Here is a 24,410-nt window from a genome sequence, read left to right as displayed (position 1 = left end):
AACGCCATGTTGATCACAGATGCCTCACAGTTGGGGTGGGGGGGCATTACTTTGGATGAACCATTCAAGGTACATGGTCCCCAGAAGAGACCAGTTTGCATATAAATGTCCTAGAGATGAGGGCGTTGCTTCTGATGTTGCAGGCCCTTCAGAGCTCTTTTCTGCTAGGAAAGATTGCTGTTCAAGCAGTCAACATGTCAGTAGTCTGCTACATCAACAAACGGGGGGACCAGATTCTTTCCCTTGTGCCAAGAAGTATTGAGAATTTGGGTTTGCAGAAAATCCCTGCTCTGGTGTATACACTCCAAAGAGATTTCTGTAGGGCGTCTTTTTGTTCCTCTCCTGAACGCCATGTTGATCACAGATACCTCACAGTTGGGGTGGGGGGTCTTACTTTGGATAAACCATTCAAGGTACATGGTCCCCAGAAGAGACCAGTTTGCATATAAATGTCCTAGAGATGAGGGCATTGCTTCTGATGTTGCAGGCCCTTCAGAGCTCTTTTCTGCTAGGAAAGATTGCTGTTCAAGCAGTCAACATGTCAGTAGTCTGTTACATCAACAAACGGGGGAACCAGATTCTTTCCCTTGTGCCAAGAAGTATTGAGAATTTGGCAATGGGCGATCATCTCAAACTGCTTTCTTGTAGCAGCACACATACCGGAGAAGTCCAATATCTTGGCGGATAAGATCAGCAGGACCATTCTGATGCTTCATGAGTGATGTCTCAGTCAGTGGCAAATGTATCATCCCATAAATGGGGTCAGCCGTGCTGTGATCTTTTTCGCTTCTCCCCTCAACAACAAATGTATCATGCTCTTTGCCCTAATTCCCCCTCAGGGACATTCACTGAGGTATGCTCTAGTCTGCTTGATGCTCTGGTCTCCTTTATGCGTACCCTCCCCTGCCTCTAATCCTAAAGTTTCTTCAGAAAGTGCTCTGGTTGAGGAGCAAAGCAATCTTCCTTGCTCCGTACTGGCCTCTGCAAGTGTGCTTTCCCTTCCTATGGCCTCACCTAGTATGTTTGCCTTGGACACTGGATCCCAATCCAGACCTCCTGTCACACCCATCAGGAATAATTCATCCAGAAGTTGCAGGCCTCAAATTGGACCACATGGTTTCTCCAGTTCTTGTGATGGCTAGACATTCCAGGCTTTCCTCCCCAGTCCACCGTATTCTTTTTTTTTTTGTCCCACAAATCTTTAACTAGGAATATTTATAAGAGTAAATGGAAGAGGTTTTCCTTTTGGCCCCCTCAGATGGTTGGAGCCTTTCATAGATCCTCTCCCAGCTGACTTAGAGTTCCTTGCTTCCATCTTTCAAACCAGGGCAAGCTTTTCCACCACCAAAGTTCAGTTGGCAGCCATCTCCGACTATCACATCTGAGATAATGCATCTCCTTTAGCTTCATCTAAGTTAGGTAAGGCCTTTCTAAAAGTTACATTTTTACTGAAACCTCCAGTTCGAGATCCCACTCCACTTTGTGACATAATTTTGGAATTACAAACCTTGGTGCATTCACCTTTTGAGCCTTCAGCTAAAGTAGACCATAAGTTGTTTCTATCTTTGAAAACGGTCTTTTTGATCACTATTATTTCAGCAAGATGAATATCTGAACTCCAGTCACTGTCTTCGAAACCACCATGCTTGATATTTCGTAAGGATAGTTATCTTACATGCTAATCTTTCCTTTCTACCAAAAGTGGCCTCTGAATCAAACAGTCAGGTGGATCAGTTTATCAGGTTTCTTTCCCAAATTTGACAAGGAGAATATACCTTCATCTTTTCGATGTCCATGGGCAGTTTCGGTTTTAATTTCAAGGACTAAGGAATTTAGAAAAACTTATCAATTATCTGTCTCTTTCTCAAGTAATAAGATGGAAAGACCAGTCTCAAAAACTACAGTAGCTAAATGGATAACGGATTATATTTTTTACATTTATTCCTTGAGAGGCTTAACCTTGCCAAGACAACCAAAAGCTCACTTAACTAGGTCTGTGACTGCATCAACTGCCTTTTGAGCTAGAGCTTCCATTGATGACATTTGTGCAGCTGCTGCATGGTCTAATGCTCATATTTTTTATTTCTCAGTACAAACTGGATATCAACTCCAGCATTCGGTTCTGCAGCTGTCCAGAACATCCTTCCACGAGTGCCTCCCAAGTCATCGAGGAACGAATGAAAATGACAAGATCAGATATAAAAGTTATGGACTCACCATAACTATTTTCATTCTTCCTCAACTTCCCATTCACCTTTCCCCATCCATATCTTAGGGAGAGACCCAACAAAATTGTTATTAGGAACTAAAGATGTTCTTCATGTTTCACTGTTGCAGTCATCACATTTGGGTTATCTGCTTGCAGTAGCCCTCAGTCGGCCTGATTATCAAAGTCTTGGGTCCTGTGTCGGTTGCTGTTTCATCTTCTGTGACGTCAGGTAGTCAGGGGTATAAAGCATGAAGCCGACGTCATTACATCAGTCTTTCTTGCCATGCGGTGCCCGAAGCAGTTTGCAAGTGCCGGTCGGCCGACTCCTGAAATTTTCATTTTCGAGTTTCAGAACCAAAGTCTTCAACTAAAGCCAAGTACCCCATTGGGGAAACTTTTTCTTGCTCTAAACCGATGTCAGTAAGTCAATAATTGTATTTTTTGTGGAAAGCAAATACCTCATAAAGATTTTCATTCGTACTGTATTCCTTGCCTAGGCCCTGACCACAACGTACCTCTCTGTCAGTTTTGTGCCTTATTAAAACCGCAAACTATTCGTCGTCAGTATATTTTCTCTTCTAAATATTTTGGTACTCGGTTCAGTTATCCAGATACGTCTTCGGTAAGCCCCACGACTACCGACATTCTGAAAAAACACAGAGACAAAGCGACAGGCCGCCTAAGCTGCCAATGACTCTTCTCCTAAGCTAGTCGCCAGTTCGCCGGTACTCAGGCGCTTTTGCAGCCCCTGAGACCCGCTACGTCAGATTCGCAGGCCTCTGCTGAGACCCATTCGGAGTCCGGTACGCTGAGAGATGCTTCAACTGTGGAACCCGTGGATGTCTCTACCTTGGATGGGTCTGGAGCCGCTGTGCAGGCACCGACTTCTGAGGGTGTATTCAGGCCTACTGACTTGCATGTTAAACCGACGCCATCTTCTTCTTCAAAACCAAAAACTCGAACCATGCCTAGGAAACAGACGACTAGACTGCATGGTCAGGCCTCTATATCTAAAAAACAAATAAGAATGGCTGAAGATCCTATTGCTTTAATCAGGGGAAGCCAACCTTCCCGCTCTGAGACCTAGGACTGAATTTGCTTATGATACTTCTGACCAGGATTCTGAGATATGTCTCCTCTGATGACCAGGATTTACCATTATCCACCCATGAGGATTCTGATGCAGAGGACTCTATTCCCTCTGCTTCTCCCCCAGAGGATTTTTCTTTTGGTGAAACCTTGCATACTCTTAGAGAGCATTTTCACTGGGAAAGCCAGGATTACTCTGATTCTAAAAAGAGGCATAGAGATTTCTTACTCCTGCCCCAACAGAGGCCTTTAGCTATCCCCCCCTGTACTGGACATTGTTGATGATGCTTTCGGAATCTAGTGTGGCCCCTGACTCTTTACCTCCTGCTCCCAGAAAACCTGATAGATATTACAGGGTTCCTGATTCTCACAAGTTTCTTTTTAAAAATCCTACTGCGGATCCTGAGATCATTTCACAGGGACCCAAGGGCATTAAGGCTACTACTGCCAAAAATCCTACCCCCTCTGATAGAGATTCCAGGGCCCTGGATAGATGGGGTAAGAAGGTATACACCTCTGCAACCTTGGCCATTAAGGCCTTAAACTGCCAGTTGCATATGTTAAAGTATCAGCAACATATTATTGGATTGCTTAAACATAAAATGATGCTGATTCCTGATTGTGCTGAAAATAAGGATTTACAGGATTTAATGCATTCTGCTGAACAGGTTGGGAAACCTACTTTGCAATGTGGTTTTGATTCACTAGAGGCATCTTGCAGGGTTGCTGTCATCGGATCTGTACTTAGAAGGCATGCTTGGCTTAAGGAGCAATCTTTGCAAGATCATGTTAAAACTAAATTGCTGGATGCTCCCTTAAATCAGGACCGCCTGTTTGGCAACAAAGCAGAAGTTCTTAAAAAGATGGAGGAAAAAGCTAAATCTGTGCAAACTGTTAAAGATTTCTTACAAGTGCAGCCCCTAAGATTTAGTAGGCATTGAACCTCAAAAAATTGGTCTTTCCTGCCTCTTCCAGGCCTTCTCAGTTCAAACCCAGAACCGGCAGAACAACCAGGCCTCAGTCCCAGGGTACGCACAGGACTAAGCAGTGGGGGGCTCCCACTTCCAAATCAGGGAGTAGTAAGACCCCCCCCCTTATGGTAAGCTGTCTCAGTGACTTAACTTTAAAACTTCCAAGCACTAACTACTCCTTTAGGGGAAAGATTGCTCTGCAAGCAAAAAAACTGGGAGCTCATTACCCAAGACAAATGGGCTTTAAACATAGTTTCCCAAGGATACAGATTTCACTTCCACACGTTACCAACCCCAAACAAGTTGGCCAGATCTACCCCCAAGTCAGTGGGCAGAGGCTCAAAAGCAAGTACTCTCTCTCAAGATTAGATGCTATTCAGACTGTACCAGAAGAGGAAAAGGGACAAGGTTTTCTACTCAAGACTTTTCCTGGTACCCAGAAAAGACAACTCATGGTGCCCTATCCTGGACCTTTCTATCCTAAACACCTTTTTGGTGATTCCAAAATTCAAGATGCCAACTCTTCAGTTGCTTCCCATGATAGGCATGGATGCCTGGTTGGCAACACTGGATTCAAAGGAAGCCTACCTGCACATCTCAATCAGGGAATCTTGCAGAAGATACCTACGCTTCAAAGCAGGCTGCATGCACGATCAGTTCTCTGTACTGCCCTTTGGCTTATCTACTACACCCAGGGTATTCACAATGTGCCTAGCTCCAGTCATTGCATTTTGCAGGCAAAGAAGTATTCAGATATACCCAGACCTGGATGATTGTCTAATTCAGGCAGAAAGCCAGGACATACTATTGCATCATCTGGCATTTGTACAAAGGGTGCTAACTTGTCTGGGGTGCACCATAAACAAAAATAAATCACAGCTGGTGCCCTATCAACAAATTATATTCCTGGGAGCAAGCTTGAACACAACTTCCCAGATGGCTTTCCTCATGCCAGGGAAACAGATTCATTTGACAACTTACTTCAAACTAGTGGCCACAAAAACCCTGCTATCTGCAAGGCAAATTCTGCAAGCCTTGGGGTTCATGGCCTCGTGCATTCTACTAATTCCATATGCAAGACTGCATATGAGGAAACTACAGTGGTATCTAAAAAGCCTATGGTGTCAGCATTCTCAGGATCTCGAAGCAATGATTCCTATCATACCTTGCTTACGGTTAGAATTCCTTTGGTCGGCAGAGGCCTGCCACCAAAACAAGGGACTACCATTCACTTTACCCCCTGCCGCCCAAACCCTAACAACAGACGCATCAGACTATGCATGGCGGAGGGCTCACATGGCAGGGAAGTGCATTCAGGGCAAATGGAACCCAAGTCAAATGCACCTGCACATCAATCAAAAAGAAATGTTAGCTGTACAGAATGCTCTGACAGCCTTCAAGGACCACATTCTTCCAGGACAATTAATGGTAAAGATGGACAACACCACTGTTATGTGGTACATAAACAAGCAGGGTGGTACCCATTCCTACCCCCTCTGCAGACTAGCCATGGCTTTGTGGAACACAGCCTTGAGCTACTAAGTGCATCTACAGGCTCAATTCCTGCCAGGAAAACTAAATTCACTGGCAGACGAACTAAGCAGAAATCTAAAGGACCCACACAAGTGGAAACTGGAACCAAAGACTTTCAACATGTTGATAAACAAATGGGGGAGCCCAGATATAAACCTGTTTGCCTCCCCCCCAGAGCTACCAATTGCACAGATTCTGCACCAAGGACTCCCCACAAACAAGCTTCGAAAGTGGATGATCTGTCCTTCAGCTGAAAAAACCTATCAGTTTATGCTGTTCTTCCTCTGCCTCTCCTCTCCAAAGGTACTACTAAAGATCAAACAGGACAAACCAAGGATGATACTGATTGCACCAGACTGGTCATGCCAACACTGGTACCCCCTTGTGTAGTGTGTCACTGCTAGCCCCATGGCACCTGCCTCAGACTCCTACCCTGCCGTCAGAGCAGGGGGAGCCAGATTCTGCACCCCCCAGCTTCAAACCCAGAACCTGGCAGCCTGGCTAATTACCTAATGTCCCCGTTACCATCCCTCAGTAAACAAGTGTTGGATGTCATTTTGGAAGCAAGGAGGCCTAGTATTAGAAAATCGTATGCTGAAAAATGGAAAAGTTTCTGTGCCTGGAACCAGACTCAAGGGATGGCCACAGCAGCGCCAAATCTACCTCAGATTCTTCAATACTTAACTGAGATTCTTCACAAGGGCCTTTCCTTTTCCTCAGCCATTTCAGCTCATTACAACACAGAACCACCCCTCTTGTCTCACCCACTGCTCAAGCAGTTTCTCAGAGGGGCCAACAACTCAAGACCACCCAGAAGAGCCCCAACCCCACCCTGGGACCTTAACTTTGTTTTAGAAAAACTCACTCTGCCTCCTTTTGAGCCAGCTGCAAGTGCAGAGCTAAAATTCCTTTCTTGGAAAACAGCTTACCTTTTAGCAATCACTTCAGCAAGAAAGGTATCTGAATTATAGGCCTTTATGGCAGTGGAGCCTTTCATCATCTTTCATGCGGACAGGGTGTCCTTCAGGACTAATCTTTCCTTCATGCCCAAGGTGGTATCCAGTGTGGCTCTTAATCAATCCATTAATTTGCCAACCTTCGTTTCTAATCCACAGAATAAAGGGGGACAGATACTGCACTCCTTAGATGTGCACAGACAACTTAGATTTTACTTGGACAGGACTAAACCTCAAAGGAAATCTGAACATCTGCTGGTGGCATTTGCTGCAGGGGCAGAGGGGTAGTCTATTTCATAGCAAACCATTTCTAGATGGATAGGCCAGTTCTGCTATAAGCACCATGGAAAACCCTGTCCTACAGGGGATTAGACCCCATTCAACCAGGGCAGCATCTACCTCTACAGCCTTTCTCAGGGGTGTCCCTACCAGAGACATCCTAGAAACTGCTACCTGGAGTTCTGTACATACCTTCACAAAGCATTACCATTTGCCAATTTTCTCTAAATCCAGAGCTGGCTTTGCCATTGCAGTCTTGCAGGGCCTTATAGCTGCTCCTAATGCTGTCTGAATTCCTCCTCCCATCCTTGGCTTTGGGAATCTACCCAAATGTGATGACTGCAACAGTGAAACATGAAGAACATAGTACAGTTGTGTACACTTACCATAAATGTAGATGTTCAAGTGTATTCACTGTTGCAGTCCTGGTTACCCTCCCTCCAGCCACCTGACTTCTTTTGGCTATACCTCTGCGCTCCTTTACTATGCTTAAAAGCTTTTTGGTGTATTTGCTTTTTTGTTGGAGGCATAACCTTAGATATATATATATATATATATATATATATATATATATATATGGATATGTATATGTATATATATATATATATATATATATATATATATATATATATATATATATATATATATATATATATATATATATATATATATTTTAATTGCTTCCCATTAGGGGAGCTCCTGACATCTGGGGCAAGAAAAACTGAAGTAATGGCATCGGCTGCATGCTTTATACCCCTGACGTCATGGAAGATGAGACAGCAACCAACGCAGGACCCAAGACTTGGATAATCAGGCTGACTGAGGGCTACTGCAAGCAGATAACCCAAATGTGATGACTGCAACAGTGAATACACTTGAACATCTGCATTTATGGTAAGTGTACACAACTGTACTTTTCTGTTCGAGGTCCTGATCTTTCAGCCATTACCTTTCTCTCACAGCTATGTTGAGAAACTTTTGTTGTGATATTGGACAATAGCAGCAAACTTGATCTGAGGTAATACAGTACTCAGGAGCATTGTGGGTAAGGGAGGAGCTCAGTAGTCTGATCCTAGAATCTAAAGAAAATGACTGAGATCCGAGGTTCGGATCTGAACCCATTCATTGAGGAAGAATAAAAATGGACAATGCAGATGCATAGTTATGGTGAGTACGTAACTTTTATCTAAAGAACAAGTAGTAATAGTTATTTAATATACTCAAGGCATAACGGGTCAGGCTTAATTTGTTAATTTACAGAATACAGTGCAGTTTATGTAATTGTACATTAGACAGAAAATTAAGACGACACTGACAAAGGGTATGGAAAGATGTAGATCTGACATAAAGAAAGCATAGGTTTTAGTAAAGGTACTTCTACTATTACAGCACATAGCTGTTTATATCTATTTAGGCACATAGAAACTAAAAAGGTACTCTTGTTTCCCTTCAGAACACATAAATCAATCGCCTTTTACTAAAAAATTAAAAAGGTGGTTGTTGTGTCTTTTGGCTTTTCCCGGTTAGGGGTCGCCACAGCAGAACTCTGGTCCTCTAATGATTGGCAAAAGATTTTTACATGCCTAGTTGCCGGCCCTGATGCACAACCTTCAACGAAGGTACACTCATTCACGCATGTCTCCACACACAAGATGAGATTCTAGCTGAGAATCGAACAGGACAACGTCTTACTGTGAGGGGACAACGCTACCGCAGCAAAAGGTAAATAGGATTATTAGTAACAAATCTAGCTGAAGATTTACAGACACAAGGTAATACAGTGTATGGTAATTATACTTCAAGACACATTTATTATAGGTGTAAAAAAAGAGTTTACTAGTTTTAACGCATTAAATGAATTGCCCAGTTAAGAATCATAAAGTTAAGACTTCAAGCCAAACAGGCCATACATGCTAAAGTGACACCTAGTGGTCAAAATTAAAATTACACGTTTATTTACCAGATAAAACTTTTTATATTGGTTTTAGTGATGATTATAGTATCCTTTGCAGACCATATTAATAGATTTATAAAGTAATTTCAGAAGTAAATCCCATTTCAGTAATTTCAGAGACAGTTGTTACAGAATAAATCCTATATAAATACAGTTATTAAAATGGACCACCTTGGGTATGCCTGAAAATGGTAACGTTAGGCCTCTGTTTTCATTTTATGTTTCATATTTTAAAGCAACTACAGCAAGAGATACCTGTGCGCATTCAGCTGTCTCAGGAGTAGGAGTTAGATCAGGTATTATTTAAATGTAAACAATACAGTTTTCTCCTTGCCTAAGTCTAGAAATTCAGCCATATTAAAGCAGGATTCACAGTTTACATACAGTTTGTGAATGCACTTTCAATCAATGAAAATAATCTTTAGTCAAGAGTACTGATAAGAACATAATGGGTTCATAGGTGTTTACTAGGCTAACAACCATAAGGGCATTTTTAAGCCTAGCCATGCATCCCAAATCTCTGGTAAGTTCTGATGCCCTTGATAAGTGTAAGCATGGACCTTGCAGATGAACCATTTATAGGTTACTGGTGTCCGTTAGCTGAGTTGCATACACATTTTATTTGTATCGTACAAGGCTTAGGAACCAAGGCTAAAGAAATGTTTAGAGATTTGCAGGGTTTTGGTATTAGGAAATACTTCAGACACAGTTAAGATGTCCTTCTATTCATCTGTTGCGGTATTCTTTACATGAGGGAGTTGACTGCCAAGGTGACCCAACTTCAGCCAGTATATCAAAGTCTTTTACTACCGTAAGGTGCGCGGTATGTCTGATGTAGGCTACTATCAAATGTAGACCTTGAGAGAGATGTACACGAACACCATCCTCAGAACAACTTTGCCACTAGTCGGATTGCCAGTCCCGGATGTCACTCTACTGCCAGAATTGTTTTCTTCTCTAAAGATAGCTTTGTTTTGTTTGAGGTTAATGTCATCTAGGAAAGGGAAGTGCGACTGTGAAAGACAAATTCCACGCAAGGATAGTCATTCCCAGTGCCTTTTTTGTCTCAGGCCCCACCACATCATAAAAACTGTCCAATTTGTCAATCCATTGTGCCCAAGACTCTCCGTAGTCGGCTATTGTTCCTTGCTATCTACCTGGAAAATCAGTGGCTTTAAGCTCTTTGCTAAAAGCACGATGGAAGGTTCCTCAGACCCGACGACTGAGCCTACTAAGAGGAAGCCCAGAAAACCTAGGCCAGAAGTGGAAGCTGCATCTCTCCTGAAGCATATGCAAGCTCAGAGACATGCCCCGTCATGGATCCAGATTCACAGGCCGAGCCTGCTTTACAGGCCACCTTGGAACCGGACGTTGGCACATCCAGATAGGCCTCACAGACATCAGCTCCCAATGTCCAGGGGGAGCCTTGGCTCTTCGTGTCTGAAGACCCTAGAGGAATAACCCAGATTGTCTTGAGAGAGGATGCTGAATCGGATCCGATCGAATGCAGGCCTACATCTGGCCCTCTTCCTTTGCATCGGATGGCTACTCCAGCAAAGAGAAGGCAAAAAACTAAACATTCCTCTCCCCCTTCAGATTCTTAGGAGTGGCAGAATTTTAATCAAGGCCTCTTCGAGACCTTCATGGCTCTGAGGCCTCCCTCCGGTCAGCCAGTTCTCCCTCTTCCCCTCAGAAAAGGGTCAGGGCACATACCACTTCAGAGGAAGATTCCTCATCTGATGAGAATAGTGATTCTTTGGCCTACTCATCCCAAATCCCTTACCCCTTGGACTATGCTTCCCTTGAAGAAGATTCAAATGAGACAGAATCCCTTATGGAGGAGATTTCTTTTGGTGAGACCATTTCAGAGATGAGAGATCATTTTAAATGGGACAGATCCCAAATATCTGAGGTCCAAAAACATTATTACGACCTTCTTCAAGTACAGACCCCTAGTCCTTCTGCCATTCCTCCTGTTATTCCAGGTTTTCTGGATGCTTTTGCCTCCACTTCTACATACTGTGGCTCTCAACCTCCGGCTCCTAAAAAGCCAGACCGGTACTACAAAAGTGCCTTTGGATTTTGCAGTTTCCTTTTCAAGGCACCTGTGGCAGACCTCTCTGTGATTTCAGTAGCCTCTGATGAGGCTTCCAGGTTAATGCCTCTACATCACTCCTCCCACCAGACAAGGATAGTAGACATTGGAGAGACTGTGTAAGAAAATGTATACCTCGGCTACTATAGCTTTCAGAACCCTGAACTACCAGACCCACATAACCAAGTATAATATGGAAGTCATGTCACAACTCTCCAAGATGGTGTCAAATATGCCATACTCTGAGAACAAAGCCTTGTCATCATCTCAGGTAGCCAGACATTCAATCAAATGCAGCTATGATGCAGTAGAGGCCACTTCATGAGCTGTAGCTTCTTCCTCTGCTCTTAGAAAGGTTGCTTGGTTGAGGCTTCAGCCCCTCCCTAAGGACATAAAGGCAAAGCCTATAGCTGTCCCCCTGGGCAATACTGCTTTATTTGATAAACCCTCTGCTGAACTGTTCAAATCACTGCACGAAAAGAGCAAGGAGCTAAAAGACCTTAAACATATCTTGGTCTCTCCTGTGCCTAAATTCCACAGGAACTACCTTGGGAAGCAGGGTTTTTTTTTTTGTTTGCAGGCAGTCCCAGGCCCCCCATTCAAAACCCCCTAAAGGGTCCAAGAAGACTCATCAGTTTTCCTCTCCCTCCTCTGCCCCCCCCCCCCCGAGTTGGCTAAGCAACCCTTTCTTGATAGGATGGTCTGTTTCGTCTGACTCCTCAGGCAATCTTGGCACTCCTCCCCTCTCCCTGCACCTTTCCCTCCCAGCCTGGGAATCTGTCACTCAAAATTATTGGGTCCTCCACATCATAAAGAATGAATACTTCATGGCTTGGCACACAGTATCTCCCTTCAGGCATATCCCTCAACCTCCAAAAGAACAAGAATCTCTCTTCCCCCCAGTTCTACAAAACCTGTTAGAGCAGGGCACAATCCAGCCCATGCCCCCAGCTCAGAAAGGAAAAGGATTCTATTCCCACTCATTCCTGGTACCCAGGAAGGAAGGATCTTAGAGACTCATCCTAGACCTCTTCTATCTAAACAACTTTCTGAAAGTGCCCATCTTCAAAATGTTCACTCTCCAAACCCTCTTCCCACTTGTCCTCTCTCAGGCCTTCCTAGCATCCTTAGACATCAAGGATGCTTATCTTCATATCCCTATTCATCCCAGATGCAAAAACTTCCTACGCTTTTCTGTGTGCCCCTGGAATTTTCAATTCTCTGCCTTTCCTTTTGGACTTTTCACTGCTCCAAGAGTTTTCACAAAATGCCTAGTACCTGTGGTCGCCTTCTGCACACTCCAAGATGTATACAAATCTTCCTCTGCCTAGATAACCTTCTGTTTCAAGCCACATCCTCAGAGGAACTGAACAAAAGCCTCCACTCAGCCATAGCCATTTTGCAAAGCCTGGGGTTCACCATCAACTTCAAAAAATCTGCACTCGCCCCATCCCAAGACCGGGTCTTTTGGGGTGCAGATTTCAAACCAACAATCTCTGAAAAGGAGAGAAATCTCCTGAGCCTTCGGGGGGGCCTCAGGAGATTTCTGTCCTGTTTTTCAGAGATTGTTGGTTTGAATTCTGCACCCAAGTCTCCTGTTTGCAAGACAGTTTGTACGAATCGTGGGATTGATGGCCTTCTACCATCCTTGTGCTTCCCCTGGCAAGGCTACACATGAGGAAATTCCAATGGCTTCTGAAATCAGTGTGGTCTCAGCATGCCCACCCACTGGAATTTCAAATTCCACTTCTACCCTGCCTCAAGAAGGCGCTCCAGTGGTGGATAGGACAGCTGTCCATAAATCCAGGACTTCCCATTCACCCACTGCCCCCAACTCAAGACCTGTACACAGATGCATCAGATACAGGGTGGGGGACCAGCTCTGGACACTTGCAATTCAAGGTCAATGGACATCCTCACAGAGGAAAAGCCATATAAATATAAGGGAGATGAAGGAACTGGTCCATGATGTACAGTCCTTATAACCCCTACCAAGGCCAGGAAGGCTGTGTATCTACACAGACAAACATGACTGTTCTGTGGTACATAAGCAGGGGGTGGGGACGAGATCCTACCTCTTTTGCAGACTAGCCTTACAGGCGTGGGAACTAGCCTGTCTACTAGAAATATCTCTTCAGGCAGTTTACGTCCCTTCCAACTAGAACTCTGTGGCAGACGCACTGAGCAGATCCAGAACACAGGCCCACAAATGGATGCTTCACAGGGATGTGTTCCTTGACATTCTCCACAAGTGAGGTATTGCATGGATAGACTTGTTTGCCTCCCCTCTAAACAAGCAATTTCTAAATTTTTGTGCCAGAGAACCATATCCTCAAATTTGTGAAGTGGACGCCCTGTCAATCTCTTGGAAGGGGAAATTTCTGTATGCATTTCCTCCCCTACTACTCATTCCAAAAGTCTTGTTGAAAATTCAACAGGACAAGCCAAAAATCTTGCTGGTGACTCCCTATTGGCCAAGGCAGCAGTGGTTCCCACTTCTACATTTAGCTAAGGACAGTCATCACAAGTTACCTCAGAGAGAGGACTTATTCACACAGAACAAGGGCTCACTCATCCACCCACAATTGAAAACTCAACTGTCCTTGTGGGTGATAGGGCCCTTATTCCTTTCCGACACCTTTATTCTGAGGACATGCTTCAAGTCCTGCAGGAGGCCAAGAAACCAGATACCAGAAAATCTTACCTATCCAAATGAAAGAGATTTTTCCTTTGGTGTCTTGCTATAAACCTGGACCCACTTACAGTGCATCCCCTTGTGGTTATGTCATATCTGTGTAAATTGCTTAATGCAGGCTTACCTTATTCCTCCATAAGAGCACATTTTTCATCTATCTCAGATTGTCTGCTGCTCCCCCCATCTTCCAGATTTGAGGCCAAACAATTTCTTAAAGGTGCCCTACACATTAGGCCTCCCAGAAAACCCATAGCTCCACTGTGAGATCTTAATGTTGTGCTAGAGAAACTGACTCAAGCACCTTTTGAGCCAGCCTCTTCTAGCTCCCTCAAACACTGTACCTTGAAAACTGTTCTGGTGGGTATTACCTCCGCCAGGCAGGTTTCAAAATTACAAGCCCTTATGGCTTCTCCTCTTTTTCTTGTCCGTCCACAAGGACAGGGTTTCTCTTTGCACTAACACTTCCTTCCTGCCAAAAGTAGTTAATGAATTATCTTTAAATCAGGCCATTCACCTGCCAGCCTTTTTCCCCCTATCCCTAGAATAGTAATGAGAGTATCCTACACACACTTGAAGCACACAGACAACTCAGTTTTTACCTGCAGAAGGCCAAACCTTTTAGAAATTCAGACCAACTGTTTCATTCCACCCCAGGCTCTGGGATTGCCTGTGTCCAAACAGACCATCTCCAACTGGATCTCCAAATCCATTTTATTCTGCTATGCTCACCATGGTAAAACCATTCCTGACGCAGTCAAAGCTCACTCCAAAAGAATAGTGTCTTCCTTGGGGCATTCCTCAAAGGGCTGGACACTTAACTCCATCCTAGAAGCAGCTACTTGGACATCATTCACACCTTCACAACACATTATAAAATAATTTTCCTTCTTGTAAAGAATACTGCAAGAGATGAATAGGAGGACATAGATTAGTTGTGTAAGAACTTAACATAACGATAGGTGTCGTCCTCTTCTGTGTTGCAGTATTCTGTCATACCCTCTTCTCCCACTCCCTTGTGTTTATCTTGGATGCATTGATCCTCTTTCCCTTGGACTTTCTCTCCTCCTGGTGCATCAGTTCTGAGAATGGTGTGCACGTATATCTCTTTTATGGCCTACATCTGATAGCCTATGTCAGACGTACTGCGCACCCTACAGTAGTAAAAGACTTTGTACTGGCTGACGTCGGGTCGCCTTGACAGGCAACTCCCTCATGTAAAGAATACTGCAACAGAGAAGGGAACAACATCTATTGTTTTGGTAAGTTCTTACACACCTAATCTTTAGTTCATTTGGACTTGTATGCAGAAAGTCATGGCAGTACAGTCCTCAGAAGGCAGCAATAACTGGCATGACTGCAGAAGTCATGTCAAATATCCAGTATTCCAAAATATTTATTATACTTTTCAGAAAAGGAAAAGAATATGAATGTAGAAGTTCCAGTTTATCAACACTGTTATTGGAGACATTATTCGGATATTGTTGACATCTGCCTTCGGTGTACATAATAAAGCATTCTTTGCTGAACTACAGTGTGTGCAGACTTTATTCTGAAAGGTTCAAGATGATTTGGCCCATAAAGGAGAGACTGGCACTTGATCAGCACAAGTTTAGGTAATTACAGGCATTCATTCCAGTCTCATTCCAGTATCCTACAGTCATATCAATTCTTGTAATGATGACATGCTATAAGCCTAGATAGACAAATGTGATCTCACACAAAATATCGCCAATACACATTTTATTGTTTCTTTTCCCTGGGGCAAAACATTAAGAACTTGCTTGCTAAGCAGATTCTGAATCCACATATACTTCATCCACAGGAAAACATGAGAATAAGTGGTGACCATAGACTTTGTTTGGCTGTTCACCCCTAATTTTTGCAGTAGTCAAAAGAGATCATTGATGCTTCCATAGTGGGTAGTATGGGTTTCCTAATGTCACTTTGTGTTCACCAAAGGTAGCTTACTTTTTATGACTGCTTTTAAGTGGACTTCTTGCTTGTATGTATATATGTATGTATGTATGTATGCAGTGATCTTCCCTTTAAACTGTCAGGGTCTGTGTCAAAAGTGTCTGTCTGAAGGTTTTCAGAGCCCTTGGACTCCACTGCTGGGATTTACAGATTGAGCCAGCTAAGTTAATAAAAAAGTTAACACATTTGCATTTGCTTTTTAATCAAAAATGCCCAAAAATCATTAATGTTTGAAGTGCCAGTAGTGATTTACTGAGGAAAGGTGAATAACTTTGTACTCATTGTCTCAGCTATATTTTTTGTTTTTTTAGGAATCTACTGTTCAGTCTTCTTCAGGTGCACCAGTTTCCATTGCAGGCTCCCAGTACAGCAGTGGTAATTTAAATTTTAAATCATTTTTTTTGTCTAACTGTATAATAATTCGTCAACATGAATGAGCACAACTCACTTTGAGCAGTGCTTAACTGTAATGTATTTTTAAATTGTCTCTTCACACTACACACAAGTAGCATTTTTTCTTCAATATTATGGACTTTGAGTTTGAAGAGAATTTATGTGGACTTGGTGTCTGAAGAGTCATTGGCCTCTTCTTTATTAAAAGGTATTGATACAATCCCAGATTATGATGATATTTATCATAAGGATTTTATTCCACTAGTAAAAAATGTATCTGCAGCTGTTGTCTTGTTCCAGATTTCAGGAATATTCAGTCAGTCTCCTTAGAGTATACTAGGGTTACACACACACACACACACACACACACACACACACACACACACACTCTTTGAGAACATCAGACAGGAACAGGGCTGTAAACACAGTAGCACGTGCCTTCATTTTTGTTTCACTGAAGTGAATGGTTGATTGTACCACTCAGGCGAGTCAATCTTTTACAAACATAGCTTCAGTAGTTAATTGCCTTTGTTTGGTGTTTGCCTTTTAACTATTGTATTGTTACTTAAGCTTTGAATATGTTTGATCATTTTGTGATTTTTTTTCAGTAGCTAGAAACAAGCTAGGAAATTACTAATAAGTGTATGTGAAAGTAAATTGCTTGCTTCTCCTCCCACCAAAGGGTTATGTTATTTACAGTTTGATGTCACAACAACCTTATTTTGTGTTGAGGAACATTATCTAGTTAGTTATGAGGCATTGTAAGGCATTTAATAAAGACAGTTTTATGTCAAAACAAATATTGTAAATGGTGACATAACCCTTGTTAACAGCACATCAAGTTTGTGTCCCGCCCAAGGCATGCAGAGAGAGAGCGCAGCTTCACTCTGGAATGTCCAAATTCTGTGGAAGTCAAGGTAGGATGGTGGACATTCACATGCATTTGATTTCTATGGAAAAATATGAATACGGTAGCAGTAGGTGTCAGTGTGTACCATATCACAGGATAACCATAAACATCAGAAGTAATTTTTACAAACTACTGAAGAGATTAAAAAAAAAGAAAAAAAGAAAGAAATTGAAGCTTCATTTCCTTTCTCGCACACCAGAGAGCTAATGGTCTGCATAAATGTTCATCGAGGTAGTAGTCACATTTTGTAATTAACAGGCTGTTAAAAAAATCTCAAAAGCTCAGACAAAAGTAAGGATGCCAGTCTGAACATAATGGAAATAAACACACACAAAAGAGAGAAAATATTGTTTCATTTTTAAAAAGTCTGTTCCACGGCCCACTAACTTCAAAAGAAGCAAGACTGTGAGTAGTAGCCACTGTTTTTGCAAGAATCTCTGACATAATGGCCAGAGCAACTGGAGTTAAACTGTATGAAGACCAGAAGTCACATCAGTGATAATTGTAGCTGAAATAAATATCTTCAGGCATCAGAGACTTCAGCTGCAAAAGGGAAGGGGGGTTAGTAGCACTGACATTAGTATTTCTAGCACCTACTGGAAGTGTGTGTGCACGGCACGCATGTGTATATATAATCACTTGTATGTATATATGAATAAATGTATTGTATATACATGTGTGAGAATGCAAACTGTTTTTACCCAAGATACTTTAACTTTTGATAAGTCGGTGCAGTGGTAGCGTTGTCGCCTCACAGCAAGAGGTTCTCCAGTTTGATTCGCGGCTGGAGTGCCTTCTGTGCAGAATCTACATGTCCTCCCTGCATTTGTGTGGGTTTCATCCGGGTGCTCCAGTTCCAGTTTTCTCCTACGATGTTCTTCATCTCACATTGCTGCAGTCCTTACACTTGGGTAGTCCGCTGTCCTCGGTCGGCCCGAATATCAAAGTATAAGGCTGACGTCGGTCAAGGCGCATTAGACTGACATCAGGACGTCAGGGTACAAATGCGCATGACCGACGTCATATCCTCAGTCTTTTTTGCCGCATGGTCCGATGCAGAAGCAGCATTGCAAGTGCCGTTCGGCGTTCTGAAATTTTTCGAATTCGGAGTTTCAGACCGAGTCAAAGTTGGCTAAGTACCCGTTGGGGAATATTTTAGTTTTTTCTTGCCTCAGTGGTTACCGGATGTCAGAAAAAGTGAATAACTGTATTTCTTGTGGGAAACAGATACCACATAGAGATTATCATTCTTTGTGTATTCCTTGTTTGGGGCCTGAGCACGACGTTGTTGGGTGTCGCTTTTGTGCTAGGTTTAATAAGCGCACTATGCGAAGGTTAGATTGTGCCAGGTTAGTCTTCGGGAAGCGGTGCAATTATAATATGCCGTCGGATGCTCCGACGCCCGCTCCTTCGAAGAAGCGCAAAGACAAAGCTAAGCCCAGACAAGAAGAGTCGTCCGTACCGGACGCTGGTTCTTTGGAGGTGTCGGTGGAACCGGGGGTTCCGCCGGAGGTTTCTCTGGAGTCCCAGGGGGAGACTTTGTTATTGCAGGATGTGGCCTCTCAGGAGGCAGGTCAGGCTGAAGGGGCTTCTCAGGTTACTGTACTCCCCTCTCTTCCTAGGGTGGTTAGGCCTTCTCCTTCTGTTTCCAAGGCTTCTCCCAGAGGCAGGCCAGGTTTAGCTTCTGTTGGTGTCACTCCTAGTTCATCAGGATCTGTGCCCAAGAAGCACATGCTTAAAATGGCAGAAGATTTAATTACTTTAATTAGAGGTTCTTTGCCCCCTCCTGATAAGAGGCCTCGGGTGGAACCAGAGTTGGGGAGTTTTGAGCAGGCTTCGGATGTTTCAGAGTCTTCGGCTGAAGACTTGCAGGAGTATTCTCCTTATTCTGATTCTGATGTGGATGATTCTACTCCTGCTTCTCCTCCAGAGGATTTTTCTTTTTCAGAGACTCTTCATTCCATGAGGGAACATTTTAAGTGGGAAGGTCAGGACTTCTCTGATTCCAGGAAGAGGCTTAGGGAATTTTTGTTTTTACCCCAGCATAGGCCTTTGGCTATACCTCCTGTTCTGGATGTTGTGGAAGATGTGTTTGCAGAGGCTGCTCTTAATCCTGATTCTTTGCCTCCTGCTCCTGTTAAACCGGATAGGTATTACAGGGTGCCTGAAGCTCATAAATATCTTTTTAAGAGTCCTTGGGCGGACCCAGAAACTGTTAGTCAAGGGCCTAAGGGTGTCAAGGCTTCTGTTGTAAAAAATCCGGTTCCTCCAGATAAAGAGGCCAGGGCTTTGGATAGATGGGGAAAGAAAGTCTATACTTCTTCCACCTTAGCTATGAGGGCTTTGAATTGCCAGTTTCACATGTTGAAATACCAAAACTATCTACTTTCTCAATTGAAGTCTAAGGTAGATGCTCTGGCGGAAGGTATTGAGTGTAAGGAATTACAGGATTTGGTACATGTTTCTGAACAGGTGGGTAAGCATTCTTTGCAATGTGGTTTTGATGCTGTACAGGCCTCGTCTAGGGTGGCTGCCACTGGGTCAGTTCTTCAGGCACGCCTGGCTGAGGGATCAGAATTTATCTGACCATGTTAAGACAAGGATTTTAGATGCTCCTTTACAGTCTGATATGTTGTTTGGTTCACCTGTGGAGGCAGTCTTAAAGAAAATGGAAGACAAGGCTAAGTCTATGCAGACTGTTAAAGATTTTTTGCAGGTTCAGCCTCCGAAGTTTAGTAGGAATTGGCCTACCAAGGGGTGGACGATCCTTCTTATGATTCCCAGTCTAGGGGTAGATCTAGACGTGGTAGGGGCAGAGCTCAGGGCTCTTTCAGGCCTAGAACAGGGAGTTCACCTGCACAGTCTTCGGGTGAGGGCAGGGGTCAGTCCTTTCGTAAACAGGCCCAATGACCTACCTTTTCAGCTGCCAGAGCCTTCTCGTCTGGCAGCACCTTTGGGAGGAAGGTTGGCACTTTTCAAGGAAAATTGGAGTTTAATTACCCAAGACAGATGGGTATTGGATATCATACACCAAGGTTACAAGTTTTATTTCCATACCTTGCCTCCTTTCAAAGGCATGCCAGACGTTCCTCCTCAACAAAGAATAGAGGCTCACAAACAAATTTCTCTGCTACTTCAAATAGGGGCCATACAGCCGGTCCCTCTGCCAGAAGTGGGCCTAGGATTTTATTCTCGCCTGTTCCTAGTACCAAAGAAGGGGAACACGTGGAGACCAATTTTGGATTTATCTATCCTCAACACTTATCTGGACATTCCCAAGTTCAAAATGTTGACGTTACAACAGCTTTTACCTCTGCTGGGCAAAGATCACTGGATGGTAACTCTGGATCTCAAGGAGGCTTACCTTCATGTTCCTATCAGACCAAGTTGCAGGAAGTATCTGCGTTTTCAGGCTGGGACTTCTCATTATCAGTTCTCTGCATTGCCCTTTGTCTTATCTACTGCGCCCAGAGTGTTCGCGAAAGTTCTGGCTCCAGTGATAGCTTTCTTCAGGCTGAAAGGAATACAGATTTATCCTTATTTGGACGATTGCCTGATTCTGGCTCAAGAAAGGGACGAACTTCTTCATCGTTTGCAATATGTGATAGCAGTGCTAAGATGCCTGGGGTATTCTGTGAACGAAATAAAGTCCAGTCTAGTACCCTCTCAGGACATGTGCTTTCTGGGTGTAAAACTGAATACAGCATCCCAGATGGCCTTTTTGACCCCGGACAAACAAAAGAATCTTTCTCTTTACTTCCATCAATTGTCTCATCAGTCCAGGCTGACTGCAAGGACAGTCCTTCAAGCCTTGGGGTTCATGGCATCTTGTATTCTGGTGCTTCCCAATGCCAAACTGCATATGAGGAAGCTACAATGGTATCTCAAAAATGTATGGACACAGCACTGCCAGGATATGGACACTGTCATTCAGATAATACCTTGCATTCAAAAGGAATTTTTGTGGTGGGCTCAGGAATGTCACCTAAACAAGGGACTCTCTGTGACCCGGCCAGAGGCGAGTCAGATTCTAACGACAGATGCCTCAGACAAAGCTTGGGAGCTCATCTAAATGGAAAGTGGATACAAGACACGTGGCCTGCCAGACTACAACATCTACATATCAACTTGAAGGAGATGTTAGCAGTCCAATTTGCATTAATAGCTTTCAAGGATTTACTTCTTCCAGGGCAGGTGTTGATTCTAACAGACAACACAACTGTCATGTGGTACATCAACAAGCAAGGGGAACACATTCTTATCCTCTATGCAGGCAAGCAATGATTTTGTGGGAGACTGCTCTCAGTTTACAGCTACATCTTCAGGCAAGGTTTCTGCCGGAGCACAGAACTCCTTAGCAGATGCGTTGAGCAGGCAATTATGGATCCCCACGAGTGGAAATTGGATCCTCATGTATTTCAGAAATTGACAGTGTCATGGGGAACTCCAGACATAGATCTGTTCGCTTCTCCACTAAACTACCAGCTGCCAAAGTTTTGCACAAAAGGTTTCATCCCACAGCCTGGAAAGTGGATGCTCTTTCTTTCAATTGGAGCAATCTTCATGTGTATGCCTTTCCACCTCTGCCTCTCCTCCCAAAGGTACTCCTAAAGGTCAGACAGGACAAGCCAAGGATGATTTTAATAGCTCCAGATTGGCCTCGACAGCATTGGTACCCTTTACTGAGATGTCTGGTAGGAGCCTCCATGGCCTTTGCCTTGATTCCACACCTGCTGTCTCAGGAGAACAGTCATTTACTCAATGTCAAACTTCACTCTCTTCACCTAACAGCCTGGCATATTCTGTTTTGAACCCTGGAGGGTCTCACTTCCACAGCAAGTTTTGAATGTTATTTTGGAAGCCAGAAGGCCTAGTACAAGGAAAGTGTACGCAGATAAATGGAAGAGATTTTTATTTTGGAGTGCAGCAAAGGAATTTGATGTTTCTGAGCCTAATTTATGTGTGGCTCTTCAATATCTTACTGAGTTACTGGACAAAGGTTTGTCCTTCTCTTCTATTAAGGTTCATGCTGCAGCAATTTCGGCTCACTATGACTGTGACCCACCATTGTTTTTTCATCCTTTGTTCAAGCAATTCCTTAGAGGGGCAAAGAATATAAGACCCCCACGTAGAGCTCCTACTCCTGCTTGGGATCTCAATTTTGTGTTGGAGAAACTCACTCTACAACCTTTGAGCCTGCAGCTACTGCCGAGTTGAAATATTTATCATGGAAGACTGCTTTTTGTTGGCCATTACCTCTGCAAGAAGGGTTTCTGAATTACAGGCCCTTATGTCAGTTGAGCCTTTCTTAATTTTCCATAAGGATAGGGTATCTTTAGCATACTAATCCTTCCTTTATGCCTAAAGTGGTTTCTAGTGTGGCTTTAAACCAAACTATTCATTTGCCTACCTTTTATGCAAATCCCCAAAATAAAGGGGAAAAGATTTTGCACACTTTAGATGTACACAGGCAGTTGCGATATTATTTGAGCAGAACTAAAGGGTTCAGGCAGTCTCAGCAGTTATTTATTTCTTTTGCTTTGAGTTCTCAGGGCAAGCCTGTGTCAAAACAAACTATTTCTAAGTGGATTGGGTTTTGCATTGCTTTCTGTTATTCCCATCATGGTAAGGAGATTCCAGCTGGGATTAGGCCTCATTCCACTAGGGCTACTGCCACTTCGACAGCTTTTTTACGGGGGGGTGGCAACTAAGGATATTTTGGAGGCGGCTACTTGGAGTTCAGTGCATACTTTCTCTAAGCATTATCACCTTCCACTTTACTCTAAATCTAGGGCTGGTTTTGCCACTGCTATTTTACAGGGCATTTTGGCAGCTCCTGCTGCTTTATAGTTTGCCATCCTCCCTTACCTCTGCTTTGGGATTCTACCCAAGTGTAAGGACTGCAGCAATGTGAGATGAAGAACATAGTACAGTTTTGTACCTACCATAAATGTAGATGTTCGAAGATCCACATTGCTGCAGTCCAATTTACCCTCCCTCCTTCCCCTCTGTAGTTAGAGGCAGTTGTCTGGGTTGGGTTGTAAATATTGTATTTATTGTATATATTGTACATATTATTAGTGCAAGGGTGGTTGGTTGGTTGTTTGCTGTCTTTTGGTTTTGACCTTTCTTTTGGGGTCTTCTGACATCTGGGGCAAGAAAAGACTGAGGATATGACATCGGTCATGCGCATTTGTACCCTGACGTCCTGATGTCAGTCTAATGCGCCTTGACCGACGTCAGCCTTATACTTTGATATTCGGGCCGACCGAGGACAGCGGACTACCCAAGTGTAAGGACTGCAGCAATGTGGATCTTCGAACATCTACATTTATGGTAGGTACAAAACTGTACTTTTCAAAGATATGCATCTGGAGCGTTTCTCACTGGGCCTCTGCTGAAAAGTGGCTTAATTCCAAGTCTGACTTCCCCCTAAACAAATGTTAAAAAAAAAAAAAAATACTGGAAGACATTAGTTTAAGACTGAGGTGCATAAGTTAGTATGAGGCTAGTATTCATAACTTTGCTCTTCAGCGTTTCATTGAGTGTCTTACCTGGATGTGGCTGGTGTTGGTTATACCCAAAGCAGCACTGATGTTAATCATGTTTTCACTGTTGCAGTAATACCAATTTGTGATTTCCTGCTTTGGAAGCCCTCAGCCATCCCAAATACCAGAGATCCCAAATACCAGAGATTCCCTCTCCTCCAGCCCAGCAGACACTCTCTCCACTGACTTTAGGGTGTAAAGAGTTATCATCTGGCACCATTTCTTCAGTAGCCATTGGAGACTGATGCAGCCTTTGTCTAGTATGTTGGTCGATCTAAAACCAGAGAGGGAGTAGCTAAAGCTAAATTGTTGTGCAACTCATTTTCTTAGATTTTAGGGAGGGAAAGTGTGTGTCTGTCCTTCACACACCAATGCATCTACCAGTCATGTTGAACTGAAACTCCCTTAAAAAAGAAGTGTCCGAAAGATGGGGTGCCAGATGGAAGCATATCGATGTCAAGTAGTCCACCCAGGCTTGTTGTCAAAATGGGAGAGATGCCTCCACAGGCCCCTCTGATGACTAAGGGTGTGACTGAGGCCTCTGGCAATACCCTTGTGGGGTCCACCATGCCAATGGCCCCTTTGACTTTCTCACAATATGAAGTTCTTACTGCATCAGATGGGTCCGAAGTCACCTCGCAGATTTCGGATTCAGACACCTGCACTAAACATATCAATGGCGAGTGCAGTGCAGTTTTCCCTGTTGCAAGAGAGGAGTCTTCAGCAGTCTGGGCCAACAACAGTCAATACCACATCCAAGACCCAGCACAAAAAATGCTGCTGGTAGCTTGTCTCTGCTTAGGC

General features: G+C 43.5%; 1 protein-coding gene across 2 annotated transcripts in view; it reads left to right on the top strand.

Moving 5' to 3' along the window:
* LOC122809337 overlaps nucleotides 1-24,410 on the top strand; it is a 2,116,265-nt gene that overhangs the window by 1,888,924 nt on the left and 202,931 nt on the right. Inside the window, exon 18 of one of the 2 annotated variants that reach the window (XM_044080743.1) lies at nucleotides 16,067-16,130. In XM_044080743.1, coding sequence (XP_043936678.1) covers nucleotides 16,067-16,130 — 64 coding nt within the window. Of the gene's footprint in view, nucleotides 1-16,064; nucleotides 16,131-24,410 lie in introns of both variants that reach the window. The other variant, XM_044080744.1, reaches the window with a different exon arrangement.

This window comes from Protopterus annectens, chromosome 8.part0 (assembly GCF_019279795.1).
Source record: "Protopterus annectens isolate FY-2018-M chromosome 8.part0, PAN1.0, whole genome shotgun sequence".
Lineage (NCBI taxonomy): Eukaryota > Metazoa > Chordata > Ceratodontiformes > Protopteridae > Protopterus > Protopterus annectens.
The sequence above is the reverse complement of the archived record's forward strand: the minus strand, read 5'-3'. Positions and strand labels throughout refer to the sequence as shown.